A 27100-nucleotide genomic window follows, 5' to 3' on the forward strand; every position below is an offset into this window, starting at 1 on the left:
AGTACTTAAAAATTCAAAAGAATATATAATAATCAAGTTTAAAGACTTATAGATTTATAGATATCATTTATGACATAAAACTGATTTTTAAAAATAATTTTTATTGTTTTTAGGAAAGAAGTGGAAGCAGAGATGAAAATACAGATCCAGATTATGATGGTATGATCAGTAGAATATTGTTTTTCATTAAGCCTATAAATTATTAAGGCTAGTGGCATAGGTACACAGGGAAGGGGGAGGTGTTAATTTCTAGTACTGGCCTACCAAATTCTGGCAAATCAGTGATGAAAATTTGTACAAAACATGTAAAACAAAATCTGACAGATAATGCAAAAATCAGTACTGATGGTTAATTAATTGCTTGGTAATACTCAAACAAGATCTTGATAATAAGCTTCTTAAATTTATCCCTATTTATTTTCTTCTGGAGTACGGATATCAACCCAAAGCTCTTATTTATCTGAAAACAGATGAAATAAACTGTTTATTCAAATTAAGTAGGACAGCCTGTACAGCAAAGTGAACAGCAATAATTTAAAATTTCACAAAAAAGGATTTTATTTCACTCTTTGTTTAGATGTTCACTGAAATGAATGCCCAGAACAATCGCTCCATCTTCTTAACCAAAGAGTTCCCCATAAAAATTAAAGGGCTCTACTATATCCCGGAAAACACTTGAAAAACAACCGGAAAGCTAACGGAAAACACCATGTTATACTGAATACCGGAAAACACTGGAAAAACACTAAATACCGGAAAACACACTAAATACCGGAAAACACCCTAAATAGGTAACCCGGAGAAGGGCTATACTATAAACCGGAAACTAACCCTAACCCTAACCCAGAATCCAGGTTACCTATTTAGGGTGCCAGTCTCCGGGTTACCTATTTAGGATATTTTCCGGTATTTAGTGTGTTTTCCGGTATTTAATGTTTTTCCGGTATTCAGTATAACATAGTGTTTTCCGTTAGTTTTCCGGTGTTTTTCGGTGTTTTCCTGTGTATAGTATTGTCGAAATGAAAGCCACTAAGCATGACTGTATTTATAGAAAGCTTAATATTTATGTTTTTATACGCCCACATTTTCATGTGGACATATATTATCGTCGCCCCTCTTTGTGGTCACTCTACAGGTCACAATTTTTATCCGAATTTGACGAAACCTGAAATATATTCTCAAAATCTAAGTTCCTTTCGATACTGGCATGTATCAGACCGTAAGTTTATGGTTTATGTCCTCTGATTGTAAAAAATCAGGTTTTTAGCTTGTGGAACCTAGAGGTCACAATTTTTATTCGATTTTGATGAAAATTAAAATGTATGTTTATATCCCAGAGATCTCGGTTTGTTATGATATTGACGCACGCCGAAGTTTAACATCCTGGAGCAGGGGACTATTAAAATGGGTGTGTCCGTCCGTCTGTCACACTTTTTGGGACACAATAACTTTCCTTCTAATTGAGCTAGAACTTGGTGTAGGCGTTTCTTAGGTGAATACCTTGATGGAGTTCGAAGTTGATGCTTTGGGACAAGATAACTTTAGTTCTAATTAAGTGAATGAAATTTGATATATAGTTTCAATACATCAATTGATCAATAAACAATTTGATTGGTTGAGACTTTAGAACACAATAACTCTCCTTCTAATTGAGGTAGAATGTTCAAATGTGGTGTAGGCATTCATTACTTAAATTCCTTGATGGAATTCGAAATGAGCATGTTCTACTTAGGGTAAGCTGAGCAGAGATAAGCAATTTGATTGGTTGATTCTTTTTTAGGATACTATAACTTTAATTCTAATTGATGGAGAGTGATGAAACTTAGTGTATAGTTTCACTAGCAGGTACGGTACTTCAAAACCTTGACTGATTTTGATTGTGAACATTTTATGCTAAGACTAAGTATAGATAATCAGTTTGATTGCTCGATACTTTTGAAAAAGATAAATTATGTGCAATTAATCAATATCTGTTTATGGATTTCGGCGATTTGGGGGATATTAGCCTCACTGTTGGCTTGTTTTCTTTTCATCTCTTGCAAAATGTGGGCGTATCTTGCATGGCAACCGCTTGTTAATTTCTTACAGTTATAAACGCCGATTTAAAAAGTGGAATTTTACATCTGAAAAATACATCCACAGATGTAAGTATATTTTTCTAATAAAGAACCATCTATATTAGCCCAGATGGAGCAGAAAAGTGGGACATTATACCCATGAATGCTGTATCCAAAACTTTGCTCATTGGACATTTTTAGTTGGGGTTAATAGAGACCAGAATTAGGTTACCAGAAGACTGATCAGCTTTAGGAAATAGGGTCAATAGGCTTTCATTACCTTTAATAGACTTCAATTAAAAAGGTTTGTTATTTTATGTAATATATGGTGTTCTGAATAATATTTATGCTTAGTAAAAAAATAATTGGTGGACCTTGCTATTTTTCATATTTCCTGTATGGTACTGAATTGAACTTCATGCCATGATAGTAGTATTCAAAAAAAAAATATGTGTGTTCAAGGGGATTTTAATGTTCGACAATGGAGAAACCACAAATTGTTTTCAAGATTAAGATATAATGGAAATCACAAAGATTAAGAAAGTCAATTAAAGCCGATTAAGTAGTTAATCAATTAAAGTAGGCGTATAACACCATCAAATGTTGATCACATTGATCAAGATTTGTAATAGTTATAGCCTCAGTACAGTAAATATTTTTTTATACGCCCATATTGTCGTCGCCCCTGTCCGTCCGGACAAATTGTTTGTGGACACTCTACAGGTCACAATTTTTATCTGATTTTGACGAAACTTGAAATATAGGTCTATCTCCCCAAAATCTCGGTTCTTTGTGATATTGGCATGTATCGGACCATAACTTCATGGATTATGGCCTCTGATTGTACGAAAAATCATGCTTTTAGCTTGTGGACACTCTAGAGGTCACAATTTTGATCCGATTTTGAGGAAACTTGAAATGCATGTTTATAACCCAAAGATCTTGGTTGCTTTCGATATTCACGCATATCTGATCGTAACTTCCTGAATTATGGTCCCTGATTGTACGAAAAATCACGTTTTTAGTTTGTGGTTCCTCTAGAGGTCACAATTTTTATCCGATTTTAAAAAAACGCTTTCATTCTACTGTATTACGAAAACATGTAATTTTATAGGAATATCCTTGGCATAAATTTGAATACCATACGGGAACTAAATATGAAAAATAGCGAGGTGTTCCTATTTTTATTACGCGCGGATATGAATATTTTGTTGACATTTTATAAAGAAGAAACCGATTCTTATTCAGGAAGTTCTGCATTCATTTGCTGCCATATAAATGAAGACACGTAATTTTGTAGGAATATTAGTGATCGGCAAGCTTTCATTCAATGTATTATGTAAATGAGTTATTTTGTAGGATTGTTACTGACATAAATTTGAATACCGTACGGGAATTAAATATGAAAAATAGCGAGGTTCACATATTTTTATTACGTACAGGATTTGAATGTTTTGTTGACACGTGATTTTCAATTGTGGTATGAATCCGTCTGCTTAAATAACGATAAAAGTTATGCCCCTTTATTTTCGGTAAAATGTCTCACAAGAAAATTTTTGAAATCCCATCACTGCTCCTGATTGTACAAAAAATCGTTTTTGTTTTAAATTTGTTCTCTGTCCATCTCTTGCAAAATGTGGGCATATCCTGCCTGGCAGCCACTGGTTGAATTTTGAATATGATTAACCATATCTTGATGTCCAATTGGGCATATTCCCAATGTTTGCCATCTTGCGTATGACATGTCCTGTATATACGGGAGAAAGATCATCCATGGTTAAACCCCATTTCATTTCTAATTTGAGGAATGATTTTTGATCCGTCATGGACACAGTGTCTTTATTAAAGTACACAAGCAGTAGGCCTGTATTTTAATTATTATATTTTTTATTTCATTAAAGATTTGGCAAACTTATTTTTGTATTATGAATGATCAAGTTTTAATTCTGACACCTCCTAAAGATGAAGAAGAAGAAATAGAAGATGATATTTATGACTTCCCATATGAAGTAAGATTATTTCTCCATTTTGTTTCTTCACTGGGGGATGATGATGATGTATGTGATTTTCTTAACTATACCTTTGTACAAATCAAAGACCCCAAGTGAACTTTACTGATTTCCTTTTTGGCTCTACTAATAATTCAGCTCTTAGAGTCAAATAGAATCGGTTTTGTAATTATAAAGTATGATATTCCTGATTATCATACTGTGTGTCTGTCTATAATTTCTTGTGAACAATCTCTAGCTAGTAATTATTACCTTTATCATCAAACCGTTGTATTGTTAATATTTTCTATAAATACTTCCTGAATTATTGACCTTTTCACTTTGTTGAATCTTGTGTGTGCTTGAGTTGTCCTTGGATATGCTTTTTTATATGCCTACATTTTCATGTGGATGTATATTGTTGTTGCCCCGGTCCGTCCATTCACATTTTGTTTGTGGTACTCAAAAGATCACAATTTTTATCTGATTATGACGAAACTTGAAATATAGGTTTATATTCCAAAACAATTATATAGGTTCCTTTTGATATTGGCACATATCGGACAACAACTTCATGGATTATGGCCCTTGGTATCACGTTTTTTAGCTTGTGCACACTCGGGAGGTCACAATTTATATCCAAAACTTGAAATGTATGTTTATAACCCAAAGATCTTGGTTCCTTTCGATATTGGCGCATCTCAAACCGTAACTTCCTGGATTATGGCCCCAGTTTTAGGAAAAATCATTTTTTAACTTTTTCTCTGTCCATCTCTTGCAAATGTGGACATATCTTGCATGGCAACTGCTCGTTATTCACTCAAATGCGGTTGCATGTTGTAGAACCTTGTGAATGCAACAACTACAAAAGTTATCACCCGATCTGTAAATAATTTACTTGCATTATTTGAGTTACTAAAACGAAGAGGCATATCGAAATTCGTTTATCACTTTTAGAGTTTTTGAGCTTGTTTCACTTTATATGTCCCTGTGAACACTCAAATGATAAAAGTTATCATCTAATCTGTATAAAATTCATATGCATTATTTAAATTACCAGTAATAAAACGGAGAAGCCTATTGAATTTCAACAATTTCCATTCAGAACCACTGGAGTTTCACTTTGTAGAACTGTGTGAACGCCCGAATGACAAACATTATCATCTGATCATTATGAAATTTATATGCATTGTTTGAATTAGTAAAACAGAGAAACCTATCGAGTTTCAACAATTTCTATTTATTAGTTCTAAGAGTCGCAGACTCACAGCCCTTGTTTCATTTTGTAGATCCTATAGGACATTGATATCAGTGTCTTGTAAATGCTCCCATTAATCTTTAAAGAATAAATATGAGACATTCCTTGTTGACTTCTCCGATGAATTAGCTTTCTTTAGATAATTTTGACAAATAGGCCAAATACAACAATTTCCAATAATTATATGTGGTTTAATGCCCTTGTTCATCTTGTAGAACTTTGTGAACATACAAGTGTTTTGAAAATCTAGTGAAGATTCAGTTGTTGTGAACATTCTTATGTTGTGAAAACCTTGTGAACATTCTAGTTTTGAGAAAACATTGTAAACATTCTAGTTTTGTGAAAACATTGTGAACATTCTAGTTTTGTGAAAACATTGTGAACATTCTAGTTTTGTGCTTAATTTTTGGTGTTGTTTGAAATTATTATATTATTATTTAATAAGGATGTTTACGTTGGAGATGAGGATGATGTTGCTGTACAGATCTGGTTTCATGGGAAAAAAAAGTCAAAAACAGCTGAAGAGATTATAAATAATTATAGTTCAAAAACAAGTGGATGTTTCTTAATTAGAGAAAATGACAAGAATGGTTACTCTATTTCTTTTTGGTAGGTACTGAATTGATTACCATGTACATTATTACTTTATTACACTTGATGATGTATTGGAATGTTTAGTTATTTTAGAGTATTGTAGGAAATGAAATGAAATGGGGTTTAACGTTGTACTGTTCTGCTTCGACTGGGCTAATGAAGACGGGCATACACCATGCAGTGTGCTATTTTTATTTTTTGTCCCATCCAATAGACTATACATTGTCCCTTGCTAGGCCCTCCATTCTACACCCCTGACAAGGGAGAACCACGCTGGAAAATCCAGATGAACTTTCTCGGCCAGTGCAGAGATCAAACACAGGATCTCCAGGTTAGTGAGCCAACATCCTACTCACTGAGCCACCATGGCTCCCTGAGTATTGTAGGACTAAAGTTTTGTATAACATATGTGGATGTTATATATGCCCACATTTTATATTGATGTATATTGTCACCTCCATTTTGAGGTCTTGTAAATACTCTACAGGTTAGTGTTGTCGACAGGTTTTATTGAAACCCAACAGAAATTCCAAAGAATATTTCGATTGTAATTTTTGGGGAGTTATCCCCCAACCGACTTTCAAATTCATGGAATTTTGTGAGTTTGATACAAAACAAAGTTCCTAATGGAATTTTTAAAAACTGGGTGAGATATTGTCTGTTGGGGCATTATATATTTTAATTTTGATATATTTTCAGGAATAATGACAAGACATGTCATTGTAGAATCAATTATAAAGATGGAAAATATTATTTAAATCAAGCAGTTGGTTTTGAAAGTATTGTGGAAATGGTAGAATTTTATCAACAAACACCTCTATATCTGGGACAAGAAAAATCCATATTACTTTCTGATCCAATTCCAGTTGAACCAGATTTTTTAAATGAACCGTAGGCATACACACATTTTGCATTGGAGCCTAATCCAATCTAAAAAATTATGCTTCACCATAAAATGACCGGGGTACACCAGGAATTTGTTACCTTTGTCTGTTTGTCTGTCCAGAAACAGTTCTTGAGATTTTTTAAAGAAGTTATCTGACATATCATAGGAAGTTACAAGTCATGTTGTCAGTTAATTTCTGATTCAACCCACTTAACTGGAAATATTTAGAATGTTGTCTCTTTTTGGTACCCGCCTTTTAAAGAATGTAGGGGGCCATTAGAACGGGTCTGTCTATCTGTCCGACACACCTTTTGGAACCCAATAATTGAGGTAAAATGTTCAAACATGGAGTAGATATTGATTAAGGGTAATATCGTTATTGAATTTTCTGAGCATTTTATGCTTGAGCTAAGCAGATATCAGCAATTTGATTTGTTGATGCTTTCAAGCATGATAACTCTTATTCTAATTAAGTGTGAGTAATGAAACTTGGTGTCTAGGTTCGTTACATCAGATTTTCTGTGCAGGTAAAGCAGTTTGATTGCTTGGAGCTTTAGTTTGTAAAAGTAATTGATAAGTGGCATCTATTTATTTTGGGATTGAGGCAGTGATATCACCAGCTGCATATTTATCAGAAGGCTGATGGACAATGCCTCCTGCACTTTTGGCACAAGATGCATAGCATATTACTTAGCCACAATGTCCTGCTTGTAATATTTATTTAATACATTGAATTATACATTAGGCAACACAAATAAAATAAGTTGTTTCTCGGGCACCGCCCGCACGCAAAATTGGTTGCGCGTGCGGCCTATTTATTAGTCTTGATGAAAAATAAAAAATATGTAACGCCTGCCCGAACATCGATAAGCAAGTCATAAAAAGAATATGCTGCATGTATCTACATGCCCTATACGTAAATATCCATTCAAATGTATTAAACTGATTTAGATGCAAACGCTCATTTACGGGTCTTTTTTATTGATATCGAAAGAACCTCCATTTTTGTATCACATGATTTTAATTACCTCCCCTTGTGAACTAGAATTTGATTCGTGTTAAACACCGAAAGTCATTGACAACAATGCAATGTATTTCAATCATTCGATCTTAATCGGCTCATTATTGCCGGCTTCAGTCGGTCCATGTTTGAAAAAATCCTACTTATAAAACAATGAATCGTAGAACAGGTTAATTATTATAACTTGTGGCTACGAATACGATACGATGATAGTTACCATACCTTAGTCAGAATCTGGGTCATTGGCACATTTAACGGTAGTTTTGATAATCCGGAAAATAATAATTGGATTACACATTTGATGGTTTTACTGACCAGTTGTTAGTTAAATTTAAATAGTCATTCGATATAAACCCCAGATAGAACACTAAATATTCTGAGAAACACACCGAATATCCTGAGAAACAGTCATTTCCCGAATCCCGATGACACGTGACATGCATTGGTTGGAATTAGGTCAATCATTATAAACCAGCGATACTAGATTTAGATCTAAGTGTCGTTTACAGTGATGATTATTTTTGATACACATGCTGACAGAGGCTTACTCTTTAAAATATTGTCGTTATTATGGACGTCTATTAATAGTCGTACGGAATTTTATTTTAAACCAATTTTAATTATGGTTGTCACCATTACCATTAGTAAGCTACATTACGTGAATTAAATATGGAAAATTATTTTCCTTTCAGTCAGTGTTCAGTGTTTGAGTAGACTTGATTTTTGGGTTTATGTTCTAAGTATGTATAATATATAACTGAAAGCAAAACCGTAGACGAGTAATGACTTTCTCATTAAAAAAAAAAAAAAATACAAGGCCGCCCTCCCGCCCCAACAATTTTCAACAATAGCCAAATTTTATTTTGCACCATCCTCTAGCCAGAAATGAGGTAAAAAAAAAAATACCCCCCCCCCTCCCCCCTTATAGTTTCAGCTGTCAGTTGCCCGAGAAACAAGACATTTATTTTGTGTAGCCTTACTTTGAATTTTTAGATGGTATCATGTGACTGATCGTCACGGTGCAGAAAACCTTCTTAGAAGAGCCACAGACAATGGAACATTCCTCATTCGTCCTTGTGGAAGACGAATATGTCCTTATTCTTTATCCATAATGTAAGTTATCTGTTTCTCTCTGCATCTTACATTGCACATATATGCACATCTGAGCTTAAAGCAATTTAAATCTAGTTATATTTTAAATTGGGTTCTTCTAACACAGTTTTGGAAACTTTGTGGGATATATCTTTATTATCAGAGCATGGGTTCCACGTCAGCCGTATATGCTGGTCGGAACCAAGGGCTATGGAAAAAAACCATAACTAGATCTGACACATCGGTCATTTTGCACGCCTGAAAAAAGGCCTTATTTTAAAACCCAATTTTCAAACATGGCTACGATCGACCTCCACTATGTAACTATAAAATTGTACGGCCAGTGCAGAATAATGCGCACGTATAGAAGCCACATAATCTCATGATTGGTGTTATAGAGTTGTATACCGAGTGTTGTGTTGATAATTAATGATGAGTGTCTGGTAGTAGAACAATAAAAGTTAATTGATATGTGGGAATCTATCAATGGCATGAAGCGGTCCATTCTTAGTCAATCACGTATTGTTCACATGTCATAAGAATTTTCTAGAACAAAGCCGTTTACTGCTATTACAGTCACGCAAACAATATTATGATCTTCAAAAAAGGGCAATTGATATGAAGTACTGCTCTTTGAACCCAACCAACTGTCATATTAAATAAAAACAGCATAGAAATTAAGTAAATCCTCAACAACATACCTGTTGGGAGAAAAATGCATTATAATTTTTTATAGTGGCCTTGTGGGAACTGTAGAAATAAAATCTATAGATTATTTAACTTGCTTACCGAAAAGTTACATATTCCAGTCTACTGTGTAGCAATATTTATAATTCCATATGTTGCAAAAATGTTGTGTATATATGGTAACTCTTATACACGACGATATTCTAGGGGGCGCTAGTGTTGTTAACTGCGTAGCCCTGTATCAGAGTCACTCGTTTGTGACCAAATCGGTTGATCCTTTTTAAAGCTGAACTCCGATTACAAAACAACATAAATAATTAAATAAAAAAAAGGTAATGCCCTCAACGACTGCCATACTTGTTTTTAATTTGTAGAAGAAACATGGGGATCGCTTAGGGGTAACAAAAACACAGGCAGGCCACGCCCACGTCCAGTACATGACGTGTCAAGCAAACTGTCCACATCCAGTTAGCTAGTCAACTACCAATTACCTCCTGACTGATCGAAGTTCTTTCACTATCACTACTATCAGCTAACTGAAAATATTATTGCTACACAATTATTATATCTGATCAGGTACATATTATTTTACTAATTAGATGAAATAAGCCAACCACGATGAACTTTTGCTCCAAAAAAAATAGAGAAAAACTGTCTTACCCCAAACAAGGACTTTGCCAACACCATTCAATTCTTCTTTTTTCGTGTAATGTTTTAGACAATAACGAAGAAACACAAAAAAAAAATTTTCTGCATCATAAAGCCCAGTATTCAAAATGTATCCAACCAGCAATAAAACTGTTTTTCTCTCCATCAAATAGGTATATTTTCACTTCAAAATAATCAAGAAAGGTCACTCTCTTGTTATTTATGATGATCAGTTCAAGGGACATAATTTTGGATGGCGATATCTTTTTCATGAACATTATGTCCCTTGAGTTTATGTCAACAACATGGAATTTTATACTCTTTTGAAGTGAAAATATACCTATTTGATGGAGGGAACATAGTTTTATTGCTGCTTTAGATATGTTTTGGAACGATAATACTAGACTTTGTGATGCAGAAAATTATTTGGTGTTTCTACATTGTTGTGCAAAACATTTCACCAAATAAGCAAAAAATTGGTTGGTGTTTGTTGGTAGATTTGTTATTGTTTGGGGTAAGGCAGTTTTTCAGGGTTTTTTTTTAGAGCATATGGAAATTGTTGTTGACTTATTTTGTCTAATTAGTACAATACATGATCAGACATAATAATTGTGTAGCAATAATATTTTCAGTTAGCTGATAGTAGTGATAGTGAAAGAACTTCGATCAGTCAGGAGGTATTTGGTAGTGGACAGTTTGCTTGACACGGCATGTACCGGACGTGGGCGTGGCCTGTGTGTTTTTGTTACCCCTAAGCGATCACCATGTTTCTTCTACAAATTGAAAACAAGTATGGCGGTCGTTTAGGGCGTTACCTTTTTTATTTAATTATTTCTTTAGTTTTGTAATTGGAGTTCAGCTTTAAGCGCAACAACTTTATTTTTAGTGAATTGATTTTGATAAAAAATGTTAGGCCTATATACCTTCATTATCACAGTCACTCACCCAAGTTCAAACATACATGTCATCAAAGTATATTTAATTAGCAAACTACAATGTGATTGTTTGATCCTTTGAAACACAATAACTGTGCTTCTAGAGAATGGATTTTCATGAACTTTGAATATACACATTTCTGGATATAATTATCTTAGAACCTAACAAAATGTGATATTCATCATTTCAGATATAATCGTACCATTCGACATTTTGCAATCTCTAGAGAAGGAGGATTATTTTCAATAGGATCTTTTAGATTTTTATCCATGGAGAAGTTAGTAGATTTCTTTAAGAAACGACCAATTGCTAAACAAATGGTTTTGAAAAAGCCAGCAACTAGTGCTTTACTTGATGCAGATGATATTACTGATGTAAGTAGAAACTTTACGGTCTTGCATGATATTTATTTTAATCAGATTAAACCTCTGGCTTGATTAAACCACTGGCATGTCATTTGACATGCTCTTTAAAATATGTGTTTATATCCAAAAGATCTTGGTTCCTTTTGTTACTGTCAAATGTCAGACCATAACTTCCTGGATTATGGCTCCTGATTTTAGGAAAATTGCCTTTTCAGCTTGTTCTCTGTCCATCCCTTGCAAAATGTGTCTTGCATGGCAACCGTTTGTTTAATGAAATAATTATTCCCTTTTGACTGTTTAAATGGGTTTTATTATCGAAACTTCTACTTTGACCTTGATAATTTTGAGTTGTATTTACAATAACTTCGAAATGAAGATAAATATATAGTTATCCATGGCATATTTCTTACATTTATCGGTTTTAGACCTTCACACAGAATTGTCGCGTAAATCTTAATATTAAATAACTAATTTGTATGTATGCCTATGTAATTTAGAGACGATGATGGTATCGTGCATTGTCAACTGTCATATTTTCTTAACAGAAGCCTGGCAAACCCCCTCCTGCAAAAATTCCTGAAATGTATGTTTATAACCAAAAAATCTTGGTTCCTTTTGATATTCATGCATATCAGATCGTAACTTCCTGGATTATGGCCCCTGATTGTACAAAAAATCACATTTTTAGCTTGTGGTTTCTCTAGAGGTCACAATTTTTATCTGATTTAAAAAAATGTTTGAATATATCACTGTTACACCCTAATGATGGTTGAGTTCAAAACTGCCGGATAATGACCGCTCTTCATACCCAAATAGTGTAAAAGTATGAAATATCAAGGTTGTGGACCAAATAGAGGTCACAATTTTAATCCTTTTGATGAAACTTTAAATTTATGTTTATGTCACAAAGATCTCAGTTCCTTTAGATAATTGTGCATATCGGAACGTAACTTCCTGGATTATGGCTCTTGATTGTTTGAAAAATCACGTTTTTAGCTTGTGGACCCCAATGAATTTCGTAAAAATCGTACCAAAACTGCTGGACAAAATGGCTGCTAATTGTACGCAAATAGTGTAAAAGTATGTTATACCAAGGTTGTGGACCCTCTAGAAGTCATAATTTTTATCCGATCTTGATGAAAATTAAAATATATGTTATATCTAAAAGGTTGTGGTTTCTTTCGATATTCATGCATATCGGACCGTAAAATCCTGGTTTATGGCCCCTATTGATAAGATTCCCAGATAACAATTAACTTTTATGGTTCTCCAGACATTCATCATTAATTATCAACACACAACACTCAGTATAATCCTCTGTTTGAAAACCAGGTATACAACTCTTTAACACCAGTCATGAGATAATGTAGCTTCTTTACATGTGCAACATTCTGTCTAGGCCATGGAATTTTATAGTTATCTGGCAGAGGTCGATCGTAGTCATGTTTGAAATTTTGATTTTGAAAGTATTCTATTTTGCCGGTGTGCAAAATAACCGATGGGTCAGATCTAGTTTCGGTCAATTTCCATAGCCATCAGTTATCAGCTGCAATGGAACTCATAGTTTGCACCGTCCACTACAAAAATCACAACACAATACACATGAGTATGTTTTTAATAACCATAATTAAGTAGTTTATTCATACAGGATGAAAATGCATTATTTTTTAGCATGGCTCGGACAGTAAGAATTATTTGTTGAGTTTTTTTCTACTTTAGAAATTTGCTGATGTTAATATTTATGGTGATGGTATTTATGCACATGTGGATGACCACCAAGAAAAACTGGTATCAATTTATTTCATTTCTTTAAGTTAAATTCAATAGAATTACTTGTACATATTTAGATATCAGGTGTTGCTTAAACCTGTAGGGTACTAGCAGATACATGAAGTAAAAATAAAAGAATATTTATCAAAATGATCGGTTTTCAAATCGCTACATGTATTAAAAGAAGTGATAAGCAAAAAATGTTGATTATAAAACAAGAAATTAATGTTTTGAGGGGTGTCATGTTTGATCCCATAGCTGATAAAACGTTGTAGTTTCATTTTGTTATGAACTTATGATAATGTGTATTGAAACGATAATGTGTATTGAAATGACTGAGACTGGCAATAGATTGCATTTAACACATTGCTATTTTGCTCACATTGATTTCTTGTTTTACAGTATATATCAATAGGGATGCTACTTCGCCCCTTGATTCCGGATATCTTACGCGATTTTCCAAATGTACGACCAGGAATATGCTCAATCAGATATCACCATATGCAATCTCGGCTCCCAGAGATAGGTTTACCCGTCGCCGGCTCTTCGTCAGTCTTGAATCAGTTCCTAAGCTCCGCCCCCCAGTGACTAGATTTGAATGAATGAAATGCTGTCAATTTTTCGACAATTAGGCATCGGTTTATTGCATGAGTTACATATTAATGATTGTTGGAATGTTTTCCACATCTTGACATCAAAAGTTCATTCGAAAACGGCTGATTTGATGTTTAACTGGGAATTATTTTTAGCGCGCAATGTGAGTGATTTGGCTAAATACGCAAAATTTCTGAAGAAACGTGTGTTTGAACTGCCATCTCGGATCTTTGTGAAGCGACCGACGGAAGGATACATCACGTAACATACAAAAATGGCCGGGGATTTTTCCCAGAGATAAACAATGGGTAAACTTCTCTCTCGGGGAGTCAAGATTGCACGATATGTTGAATAATATCCAAAATTTCAAAATAGTTTATTTACTACTCATCTCGATTATCGTTGATAATAAGCAGGATTGGTTAGGTAATTATGTGATCAACCTTTTTATGGTGTTAAACACCTACCTTAATTGATTAACTACTTGATCGACTTTCTTAATCCACATGATATACTTTATATCTTAATCCTGAAAACAATTTGTGGTTTGTCCTTTGTCGGACGTATTAATCCCCTTGATGTTGGTCGACGAGATTAAATGTAGTCAAAGATTAGTCAAACCGGTAAGCTAACCTTAAACGGTCATTTAGTTCACGATCTAAGTAATTAGTAGAGACGCTTTCGTTATGTAGGAATATTATTGACATCAATTTGAATACTGTTCGGGAATTAAATATAAAAAAAGCGAGGTTCACCTATTTTTTTGTATTCAGAATACATGTACTAAAAACCTATTAAAGTTTTTATCCGGTGGCTATTTCCAATAAAAGTATGGCAATTTTGGTATATATGGAAAGTAGAGATATCCAATCTTACTAGAAAAATACTGGATTCCCTGAAAAACACCCATGGAGCGTATACAGGACAAAAATGTAAGGGTTCCCCTAATCAACAGCCCGACGATTAGGAATACCTGCACGCGTGACGTCGAAGGTTGCACGCGAAGATTGAGCACTTGGTGTACATGTTGATAAACTTTATGAAGAGTTTGACTTACAACACTTTCTGAGAAAGAGAGAGAGAGAAATGGGGTTTAACCTCCACTCGACACAAACTAGGTCATTTCGGGACTAACATATGGTTTAATTTTATTTACATAATTCGCTTGCGCGTAGGGGTCTTTAGCAGTGGGAGGAAACCGGAGGACCCGGAGAAAACCCACGAGGTTGGAACTTTCTGAGAAAAAAATAACACAAAAAGACGCGGGTAGTGGATAATCCGAGAATTTAATTAGGATTCGATATTTGTAATAAATAGTCAGCGATTAAAGACAACATCGTCTTGTGTATACAATGAATTCTCCTCCGACTTCGCCCCCGTTGCTATAGGTACCGAGAGAGGTAAGTCACGTGACACAAACATGACCTCTTTTGATCGATTTTTATAGCAGGGTATTCCTTGGCAATTTTGAATCAAAATTATGATAAATTAATTAGTTTGAATATGTATTTAGTCCAAATATATCATCAAATCACCCAGTTTGTATGCGGGAATGTATCTTTAAATGGAATGGAAGCTTATATTGACACTATTTCCGGAAGCTAACAAATGACATCCGGTGACCAAATCTGGTCTCTATTAACCCCAACTAGAAATGTCAGATGAGCAAAATTTTGAAATAGCATCCCTGACCACATATATTTGAGTTGTAAGTTTAAACAAATGTATTTGATACAGGTTTCTGTTCGAGCTTTATATGATTACATTGGCGATCCTGATACACAATTATCATTTAAAAGAGGTGCCATTATAACTAATGTAATGGAAATTGATGATCCTTGGTAAGTATTTTCATATTGCTGTCACCCTAGTGAATTTGTCTGAATAATTCCTTATTCCCATCCATATTAAAAAATGCTATGTCATTTTGGGACTAAAACATGGTATACTGTTATTTCAACAATTTGCTCTATCACAGGGTTCTTTAGCAGTGGGAGAAAAAAATAGAACCTAAAGCAATCCCATAAGGTTAGGCAGACAACGATCTTATTTTCACATACAAGTATAGGATCGAAACCACAACAATTGACACAGAACTAAACTTATTTAATGACAACAACTTCCAGACTGTGAACTTCAGCCAAATGGAATTTAGAAATTGGTGTTACTGATAATATGGGGGACATATTTCATTTTGTTAGGTGGAAGGGAGATTATGGTAAACAAACTGAGTTACTTTTTCCTGCTAATTATGTGGAAGTGATTGATACAGAGGCTGAGGAAGAAGAAAAGTTAAGAGATATAACAATACCACTAGAGACATGTATATTAGGTAATTTTATATATTAGTATAATTAGATAAAGATACTTATGGTGCCCCGACTTTTATTGTAATATATGGTATGGATTACTGTACAAGATATGTCTTGAAATAAAGGGCCAAGATTTAGGCCTATTCACTTGGATTTGGTATTGAAGTCAATTGAAAATCTATATTTTGTATTGTTGCTATGTTTATTTTAAGTCCAAGACATAATAATGTTTATAGAAATGTTCACCATTCACTGTATGAAGAGCGAGACAAATAGGGTTCAATGTCCACTCAACCCAAACTAGGTCATTTTGGGACTAACACATGGTTTTCAATAATTAGCATGGGTGTATAGGTGTCTTCATCAGTGGGAGGAAACCCACGAGGTTAGGCAGATGACCTCACTCCTTGTCACGTACATGATTGTGTCGAATTGAAACCACGCCACTTGGCTCAATGACAGTATGATCTAAAGTGCAATCATTAGACCATTCAGCCAACACCCCTCCCCTCACTAGATAAAGATCAATACTGATGAATATCTCCATATTATACATAATATGTTTGTATTTTGTTTTTCTTCTTTAAACAAGAACTGGCAGAAAGATGTGGCAATAAAAGATTTGCTTTTAAATTATATAGTTCCAAGCAAACAGAAGGTTATATATTTGCTTGTGATGAACAGGCAGAATTCGTTGAATGGCTTGACGCTATTGGTAATGTAATTCAGCAAACTCAAGAAACCGTAAGTCATCTTCTCTTTTATTTAAAAGTACTAACTTACATTGTAACAATGGCATCGTTTAAAACGGGGGGTTTTGCGCTAGATAGTATGCATATAGTTTACTTTCAATACATCGTTTGATAATTGATGTATTTGTCAATGTTGGAATTACTATTTTTAATGGATAATGCATAACAATACTGAGACCACGGTAAGGTGAGCATCTATGGGTGTGCATTTTTTTATATTCACCTTTTTTAATTGTACTTCATATGTAAATAATCGTAATCAAAACGAACATAAACAGATCGGATAAACACATTTCGGGAAATTAAACCAGTCGTCTAATAAGTAAACAATTATCAAACGATGTATTGAAAGTAAACTATATGCATACTATCTAGCGCTAAAACCCCCGTTTTAAACAATGGCATTGTTACAGTGTTATTCTCTGACAGGCTTCCATCTATAATTATTTTATTGAAAGAGTATTCAAGCATTTTTTGTTTGTGTTTTTTTTCACAGAAAGAACAGCGTCAAAAACAAGAACAGATACAGCGTAGAGCAAAGGAGTTGCTTGATTTAATTGTTTATTGTCAATCCGTTCCCTTTCCACTTGCAGGTAGGTATATTAATCACAAACTGAATTACAGGATAATTATCCCCAAATTTTATTGAAGTCTCTGAGCATGATTTGGGCGATATTGGAATCCCTTGCAAACTACAATATTGTAATAGTTGAATCTCTTACATTGGTCTTCAAAACATTTTACAGACAAATTAGGACGCAGCTATGTCAGAATTCTTTAATTGGATAATTAGGTATTCAAAACACATATTTAAATAAGACCAAGTTAAGTATATCAACTTCAGAAATGTAGGGGGGTCTGATGGATGAGTGGTCTAAACACATACACTTTAGATTATAAGATCTGCCATTGAGTCAAATGGCAATGTTTTGGTGCAGATCCTCCGATTTCCCCCACTGCTAAAGACCCTACGCTCATGGTAATTATTGAAATATGTCAGTCCCCAAATGACCTAGTTTGTGTCAAATGGACATTGAACCACATTTCTTTCTCTCTCTCTGTAAGAAAGGTAAATGGAATGGCAGTAAATTAAACATGTTTTTAATTTAATTTCAGTGGATTGAAAATCCCAATGATAAGAAGTGTATCAAGTATATGACAATCCTTAAATACTGATATTTCTAACAGTGATCTTTTTACTCTTTGTTGTAGTGAAAGGTGGTAAAATAACAGAGATGGCTTCATTGTCTGAAAGTAAAATGGGTCAGTATAATTCTAAGGAAAAAGTTGGAATAATGACAAGGTATGCAACGGTTTATCTCCCTAAGATTTCGGTTTCTTTCGATATTGGCATGTATTGGACTGTAACTTCATGAAGTATGGCCCCTGATTGTACGAAAAATCGTGTTTTTAGCTTGTGGACCCTATAGAGGACACAATTTTTATCCGATTTTGTTGAAACTTGAAATGTAAGTTTATAACCCAAAGATCTCAGTTGCTTTTGATATTCGCGCATATCGGATCGTAACTTCCTGAATTATGGCCCCTGATTGTATGCAAAAATCACGTTTTTAGCTTGTGTGGTCCCTGTAGAGGTCACAATTTTTATCCGATTATATGTTTATAACCCAAAGATCTTGGTTACTTTTGATATTTGCACATATCGGATCGCAACTTCCTGAATTATGGTCTCTGATAGTACGAAAAATTGCGTTTTTAGCTTGTAGTCCCTGTTGAGGTCACAATTTTTATCCGATTTAAAAACAAAAAAATGTGAATATATCACCATTACACACTAAGATCTTGGTTCCTTTTGATAATCGCGTATATCTGAAAGAAACTTCCTGGATTATGGCTTCTGATTGTTTGAAAAATCGCATTTTTATATTGCGCAATTTTTTTTTTCCGATTTTAAAAAACGTTTAAATATATCACCATTCCACCATAATGAAGGTTGAATTTGAATTTCGGGAAAATCAAAATGAAACTGCCTGACAAAATGGCTGCTCTTTGTACGCAAATTGTGTAAAAGTATGCAATATGAAGGTTGTGGACCCTCTAGAGGTCACAATTTTTATCTGATTTTGATGAAACTTAAAATATATCTTTATATCCCAAAGATCTCAGTCCCTTTTGATATTTGCGCATTTCAGACCACAATATTCTGGATTATTGCCCCTGATTGTACAAAAAATCAGGTTTGTTTTTAGCTTGTTCTCTTTCCATCTCTTGCAAAATGTGGGCGTATCCTGTCTGGTAGCCATTAGTGTGCAATGTTATCAAATGATTCGGGTGACGAACTGATTCGCGCAAGTCAGTTTGTAGAAAATATGGTTGAAAAGGTAACGTAGATTCTGACAAAGAATTATTTAAAGCTAGTCTAAGTCCAGAATTTATGCAGAAAATATTTAACAAGGATTTAATGTACTTGGATATTTCGGATTGTGAGATATAAATGATAAACGCTTTTCAATTTCGAGCGAGTGAAAGACGCAGAAATCAGTGGGCTGTGAACTTTTTTAACAGTTGGTCAGTGTGGGGGAATAATAAACACGATAGTGAGCGAAAAATCCTGTGTGCGCTGGGTGTCTAGATACGTCTTGGAAGTTAGCAAATAAATGATGAATATTACCCACCGAATCCCGTATTTAGTTATGGGAATAGTTTCACATTTACGGATTACAAATAAAACTGATGTGGATATACTACACAATCCAGAATTTGAGAGTTTTAGACAAGTTGTTGATAGTCAGATGAAGAAACTAAGTAACATGGGCCTGGTAAAGTTCTTTGTCCGAATTGTTTAACAACATTGTACAAAAAGGTGAATAAAATGTTAAAAGAAAGAATTTGTGTCCTTTTTCATTGCAGAGTCCATAAACCTGTTGTAATGTCATCAGAGGGTGACATCTCATATCGTCCATAGGGTCAATATCAGATCTCACCCTCTGATGATGTCAAAACAAGTTGATACTTTTCATAACATTCATAGAAGATCAAAGGAAATAACATCCCAAGGTGTGTAAAAATATTTATCTTATTTTAGATACAACTGTAAGCAGTTATCTCGGGTTTATCCTGGTGGTCGCAGGGTTTTATCTTCCAATTATGATCCAGTTCAAATGTGGTCATATGGATGTCAGATGGTTGCTTTAAATTATCAGAAAGCTGATAGATTTATACAGTTGAATAATGCCCTGTTTCTACGTAATGGACGGTAATGTATATGATGTGTTTGGATAAATAAAAACTGAAAAACTATTGATGGAAAGCTAGTATAGTAATATTTATTTCAGTTCATTTTACATTATTTATACGCCATTACGCCTACATTCTAATGTGATTGTATTGCGGTCATCCCTAGCAATCGATTTGTTTGTCGTTCACATTGCTTGATATGGGTTGGCTATCTCATTGAAACAAGAATCCTATTGATCACCCATAGAGTTTGACCCCTTGGTTACAAAGTTTTGTTATAGGCTACATTTATTTACCTATTCCTTCTTTGATCGGCATTTAGCAATTGACATACGTAATAAACACAAAAACATAATATGGAACACAATTACTATTTTAATTAAAGCAATGTTTCGTTGAGGATTCTCTCAACGTTTTCAAGCAAATGATAATGAAAATATGTGTGTGAGTTAGTTGTATTTTACGTCCGCTTCCACCGAGGTGATATTGCAAACAAAATATATATATAATGAAAATAATGTACAGAAGTTTTATATACAAAACAAATGTGGCAGCTAATTAATCATAATCATTAGGGAAACCATTTTATATATTAAGTCAATCTCCGATATAGGAATATAGCCAATAAACCAGTGAGGCAGTGAAATCAGTGAATTTAATTGGTAAATTAAGGTAAATATATCAAAGCCAGTAACAATCAGACGTTTCTGTTACGGTGTCGTGATAAGAACATCACACCTAAGGGCTTATATAAACTCTTAAAAGACAATATTGGGGCCAGTCATTATCACATATGTGATAGAACTGGTTAAACACGTTCCCAATATTATTTTATCACAGAGATCATTGCTACGATAGATGCATAATCAATGCTTCAATAATCGGAAGTGACGAACGCAAAAGGAAAACATGAGTTATCCCTCTATATAACTGACTGAAATGACAAGTAATAACAGATTATTTTATCACAGAGATCATTGCTAGGGGTGATAACAGATACATGTACATGGCGAATTTCTGCTCACTAATAATTCCTTCGAAGACCAAAAGTTGTTATATGAGACTGTAAGTAATTGAATGTCATTAGATAAGAGAACACGAAAAAAATAGAAACAGCCCGTACATTCACGGGTGTTTATTCATTCTATACTTATAAAAACATGGTAATGCACAGACTTTTTCTATTTTTCTGTCATGTTCTCTTATCTAGTCACAGTCAATTTTTTTTTATGAATTGTCAGATATCCTTTCACAGTCTCACACAACAACTTTTGGTCTTCGAAGGAATTATTAGTGAGCAGAAATTCGCCATGTACATGTATCTGTTATCACCCCTAGCAATGATCTCTGTGATAAAATAATATTTGGAACGTGTTTAACCCGTTTTGTCACATATATGATAATGATTGGCACCAATATTGTCCTTTAAGTCACCGGTTAATTCTATAGCTGCTGAGAAGATACTACAAAAAGCCAGTCAATGTCTCCTAAGAGAAGGTATCCAACATTATAGAAACAATAAAAATCGAATAAATATAAGATGTGAACAGAGCTGTGAATCTCTGAAAGAACTCCTCTCAGAGGAACACTACCAGTCTATTCGGTCAAAACAGCAGCAATTTAACCTTACTCTAAGCAACAATATCAAAGCTAAGCAGAAGAAAAAGTTTGACTATCTGTATATCAACAGACCAAAACAAGACGACATGCCACCAACCAAACATCAACGAGACCAATATGTGACGCCCAAACGCACCAATAGCTACCGCATGGAATGCAGGTGATGCTTGGGATCATCATGGGGGTCCAACCCAAGATTTGCACGACTCTGACTTTGAATGTTACAGTCATTGTGGCATTGAATTCCAGGGTGGAAAAATCAGTTTAATTGTTTTAGTGACCAGAAAACAAATTTTGATATGCGTCGGCTTACCCAAAATGAAAGGTTACGTGCCCTTGGCATGCTACAGATCGGCACAACACAGGCGGTTGTGGCGCGGACGATGAATGTTTCTCAGTCTGTCATAAGCAGGCTATGGTCCAGATACCGTGATACACAATCTGTACAGGACAGACCACGCTCAGGTTGACCAAGGGCGACAACTCAAGCCCAGGATCGATTTATCCGTACCTTGGCCTTGAGAAATCGTGCCATCACAGCAAATCAGATCAGCGCTCGTCTTCAAACAGACACTGGTGTGAGAGTGAGTGGCCAGACGATTCGGAATCGACTGCATAGGGGTCACCTTCGCGCCCGACGTCCTCGCGTGATCCCTTGTTTGAGAGATCATCACATTCAGGCAAGACGTCGTTGGTGTAGGGATCGTCAACACTGGGATAATCGACGCTGGAGCAATGTGATGTTTTCAGATGAGTCAAGGTTCACTGTTGATTTTTTGGACAGACGTAGGAGGGTGTGGCGTCGTCGAAACGAGCGCTTCCAAGACGTTAACGTCATCAGACATGATCGATTTGGGGGTGGTTCTGTTATGGTGTGGGGAGGCATCACTGTTGCTGGAAGAACGGCTTTACATGTTGTTGCAGGGCGTGTTACAGGCCAGTACTACCGGGACAACATCTTGGCAGTCCATGTCGTGCCGTTCGCACGACGTCATGGCCGCCGTTTCATCTTCCAGGATGACAACGCAAGATGTCACAGGGCCAGGATCGTTACAGGTTACCTCCAACAACAGAACATCACCACATTACCTTGGCCAGCACTGAGTCCCGACCTCTCCCCCATCGAGCATGTCTGGGACATGCTTGGACAGAGGTTACGTCAACGTCAACAACGTCCTGCCAATGTCCAAGAACTTGCTGCTGCGTTGCAACAGGAATGGGACAATCTGGACCAAAATGACCTTAGACGTCTCATTAGGAGTATGCCACGTCGGATCAATGCTTGTTTGGCAAACAGAGGAGGATTTACCCGTTACTGACTTGGTTGTGATGCTGTGGTAACTTTGCTGTTTGACCCCGGGTATCATTTTACCCTTATAATGGTCAGTCTGTGCCTTACTTAGTCTAACGATCATTTGGAATAAATCGATGAATGTGAACTTCATTTCATTTTGTCATTTGTTTCTTCGTCAGTTTCATTAGGTGACTTTAATAACACTTAAAAATCAAATATCCCCTACTTTTTTTGAATAGTATATATATATAATATATAATATATATATATATAATGAAAATAATGTACAGAAGGTTTATATACAAAAACAAGTAACAGCTAATTTATCATAATCATTAGGGAAACCATTTAATATATTAAGTCAATCTCCGATATAGGAATAAGAGCTTATGAAACCATATACACAAAATATATAACAACTAATTATTTCCAATAAACCATTTGGGGAAACCACTAATCATAGTAAAGTTACAGGTCAAAGGGAAACTTATAATAACATATAAAATAATTTACATCTGATTAGCCAATAATAATTAGGGGAAACCACTTTATCATAACCTTAGTATATATAGTAACAGATCAGAAGGAAACTTATCAAAACATATAGTAGGTAATTATATAATCGCACACAATTATAAGGGAAACCACATATCAATTGTTATGTAGATGAGAAAAACAAAAGATAGGAAAACACTTATTATATTCACTTATTATACTTCACTTATTATAAATTAATTTATAACCACACAAACACAGAGGGCATACTAGGGTACTATTGTGATTCGGAGTTTATGATTACAGTTATTATAATTGTTGTCCTATTGTTCAGTTTATGTATTTTAGCAATCACTACAGTAAAATTATAGACATATGGGTATCTCACACATTTTATAATAAAGTATAATTCAATTTCCTGCAAATATTGCATCATAAGCACGTGGTAGATATATGCCTTCATCTCTATTAATGCTGGTTTGTAGCGTTTTATGTTGATGGCTTCCAAAATCTTCCTTTTCTTTGTGTGGTTTTGGTGGATTGCTAATTTCTTTGTCTTTTCCCATAGTATCTTGTGTTTTGGATTTTGTTGGATGTGGTCTGCTACAGCTGAGGTCTGGTTAGATGGTTTTGGTTGGTGTTGGCTAAGTCTTACGTCTTACATCTAATGGTTGCCTGGTTTCCCCAATGTAGCTGCTTTTTCAGGAGCAGAAGACTTGGTAAATGTATCCTTTAGGTGATGTTGGTTTGGCTGACTTACATTTACCATTAGCTTGGAGGATGTCTTTGATGGTGTTTGTGCCTGAGAAGGTTACCTGGATACCAGCTTGTTGCAACAATCTTCTTATTTGGTATGATATTTTGCCATTAAAGGGGATAGTGACTCTGACTGGTGGCTTATCTTGGGTAGTCATTAAAGGTGGTATAAACTACTATAAACTTCTCTGAATGAGGTTGCGGACTTCCCTAAAGGTGAAAGTAGTTTGGAGAGAAACTGTGCTGTATTATAAAATACAGTATCTCGCTAACAAATCAATAGTCTAGCTTTAATCAGGTTTTCATGAATTTTGATAGTAGCTCTTGAATACAGTGCTATTGGATGTGTTGTTTTTAGTTGATGGAAAAGCTTGTCAGTTATGTGATTCTGATCTAAGAGTGATTTTAGTTGGTTGGTGAGTTTAGTTTTGTAAATTGCAGTTGGATCTTTCCTCAGCTTCTTGTATATAGTGGTATCATCAAGTAGTTGTGTCACAGTTTCATGGTATTCACGCTTATCCATGATTAAGGTGGCTTTGCCTTTATCAGCCGGGACTATATAACATGATCTCTTGGTCATTTTTCAGTTGTTGTAAAGCTTCTCTTTCATTTTTGGTTAGGTTGTCAAATTTGGTTGTAGGTCTTGAGATGATGCTTGCTATTTGATGACGTAAGTAATCCACTTTACCACCGGGAGCTAGTTGTCGCAATCCACACTCTATATTAGTAATGTATTGGTCACTGTTGATTTTTAGTTTTGTTCGGATGAATTTAAGCCTTCGGGAGAGAAATGTTATTTCTCATCTGTGAGTTCTCGGCTACCTAGGTTTATGACTGTTTTGCTGAGATATTGGTCTCGTTGATGTTTGGTTGGTGGCATGTCGTCTTGTTTTGGTCTGTTGATATACAGATAGTCAAACTTTTTCTTCTGCTTAGCTTTGATATTGTTGCTTAGAGTAAGGTTAAATTGCTGCTGTTTTGACCGAATAGACTGGTAGTGTTCCTCTGAGAGGAGTTCTTTCAGAGATTCACAGCTCTGTTCACATCTTATATTTATTCGATTTTTATTGTTTCTATAATGTTGGATACCTTCTCTTAGGAGACATTGACTGGCTTTTTGTAGTATCTTCTCAGCAGCTATAGAATTAACCGGTGACTTAAAGGACAATATTGGTGCCAATCATTATCATATATGTGACAAAACGGGTTAAACACGTTCCAAATATTATTTTATCACAGAGATCATTGCTAGGGGTGATAACAGATACATGTACATGGCGAATTTCTGCTCACTAATAATTCCTTCGAAGACCAAAAGTTGTTGTGTGAGACTGTGAAAGGATATCTGACAATTCATAAAAAAAAAATTGACTGTGACTAGATAAGAGAACATGACAGAAAAATAGAAAAAGTCTGTGCATTACCATGTTTTTATAAGTATAGAATGAATAAACACCCGTGAATGTACGGGCTGTTTCTATTTTTTTCGTGTTCTCTTATCTAATGACATTCAATTACTTACAGTCTCATATAACAACTTTTGGTCTTCGAAGGAATTATTAGTGAGCAGAAATTCGCCATGTACATGTATCTGTTATCACCCCTAGCAATGATCTCTGTGATAAAATAATCTGTTATTACTCGTCATTTCAGTCAGTTATATAGAGGGATAACTCATGTTTTCCTTTTGCGTTTGTCACTTCCGATTATTGAAGCATTGATTATGCATCTATCGTAGCAATGATCTCTGTGATAAAATAATATTGGGAACGTGTTTAACCAGTTCTATCACATATGTGATAATGACTGGCCCCAATATTGTCTTTTAAGAGTTTATATAAGCCCTTAGGTGTGATGTTCTTATCACGACACCGTAACAGAAACGTCTGATTGTTACTGGCTTTGATATATTTACCTTAATTTACCAATTAAATTCACTGATTTCACTGCCTCACTGGTTTATTGGCTATATTCCTATATCGGAGAGTGACTTAATATATAAAATGGTTTCCCTAATGATTATGATTAATTAGCTGCCACATTTGTTTTGTATATAAAACTTCTGTACATTATTTTCATTATATATATATATATATATATATATATATATATATTATATATATATTTTGTTTGCAATATCACCTCGGTGGAAGCGGACGTAAAATACAACTAACTCACACACATATTTTCATTATCATTTGCTTGAAAACGTTGAGAGAACCCTCAACAAAATGTCGCTTTAATTAAAATAGTAATTGTGTTCCATATTATGTTTTTGTGTTTATTATTTACCTATTGTTCTCAAATATATATTGGTTGTCTGTCTGTCCTATTCTTGGACAGACCTTGTAATATGATATAGATTATGAAATTAGAACAATTTCTTATTTAATTTCATTATGCCCTGACCTGTATAAGCATATAAGTATAAGTGATGCTCTTTCTATACGTTGATCCTTATCTTTTCTTTCTCCACTCAATGAAGTAAATTTGCCTTGACAGATGGTTTTCAGGATTTAATTGATCAAAATATAGTGATTATAAATGTAAGAATGTTTGTTACAGATGTGGATATGTGTTAAAACCAGAGTGTATGAGATCTGTAAACTTTTCTCCATTTGAAATGAAGTCATTTATCAGTGTTGAACCAGTTACTATTACTGTTGCTGTGAGTTGTTATTTGCTTTATAATAATATTTGAAATGAAATTAAATAGGGTTTAGTGTCTTACTTTTCTGATCCATCTGGGCTAATGAAGATGGGCGTACACCATGCTA

General features: G+C 34.7%; 1 protein-coding gene across 1 annotated transcript in view; it reads left to right on the top strand.

The window, feature by feature from the left end:
• The first annotated feature begins 1827 nt into the window (after positions 1 to 1827).
• Positions 1828 to 27100, top strand: part of LOC126815319 (1-phosphatidylinositol 4,5-bisphosphate phosphodiesterase gamma-1) — a 34180-nt gene continuing 8907 nt past the window's right edge. The window contains exons 1-15 of the mRNA XM_056099386.1: positions 1828 to 1845; positions 2089 to 2144; positions 3959 to 4066; positions 5749 to 5912; positions 6597 to 6788; positions 8798 to 8917; positions 11358 to 11541; positions 13252 to 13320; positions 15634 to 15737; positions 16098 to 16228; positions 16801 to 16952; positions 17457 to 17553; positions 18173 to 18263; positions 20007 to 20177; positions 26889 to 26991. Of these exons, the coding sequence (XP_055955361.1) occupies positions 3983 to 4066; positions 5749 to 5912; positions 6597 to 6788; positions 8798 to 8917; positions 11358 to 11541; positions 13252 to 13320; positions 15634 to 15737; positions 16098 to 16228; positions 16801 to 16952; positions 17457 to 17553; positions 18173 to 18263; positions 20007 to 20177; positions 26889 to 26991 (1662 nt within the window). The 5' untranslated portion in view covers positions 1828 to 1845; positions 2089 to 2144; positions 3959 to 3982. The remainder of the gene's footprint in view (positions 1846 to 2088; positions 2145 to 3958; positions 4067 to 5748; positions 5913 to 6596; positions 6789 to 8797; positions 8918 to 11357; positions 11542 to 13251; positions 13321 to 15633; positions 15738 to 16097; positions 16229 to 16800; positions 16953 to 17456; positions 17554 to 18172; positions 18264 to 20006; positions 20178 to 26888; positions 26992 to 27100) is intronic.

Source organism: Patella vulgata, chromosome 3, assembly GCF_932274485.2.
Source record: "Patella vulgata chromosome 3, xgPatVulg1.2, whole genome shotgun sequence".
Taxonomy (NCBI): domain Eukaryota; kingdom Metazoa; phylum Mollusca; class Gastropoda; family Patellidae; genus Patella; species Patella vulgata.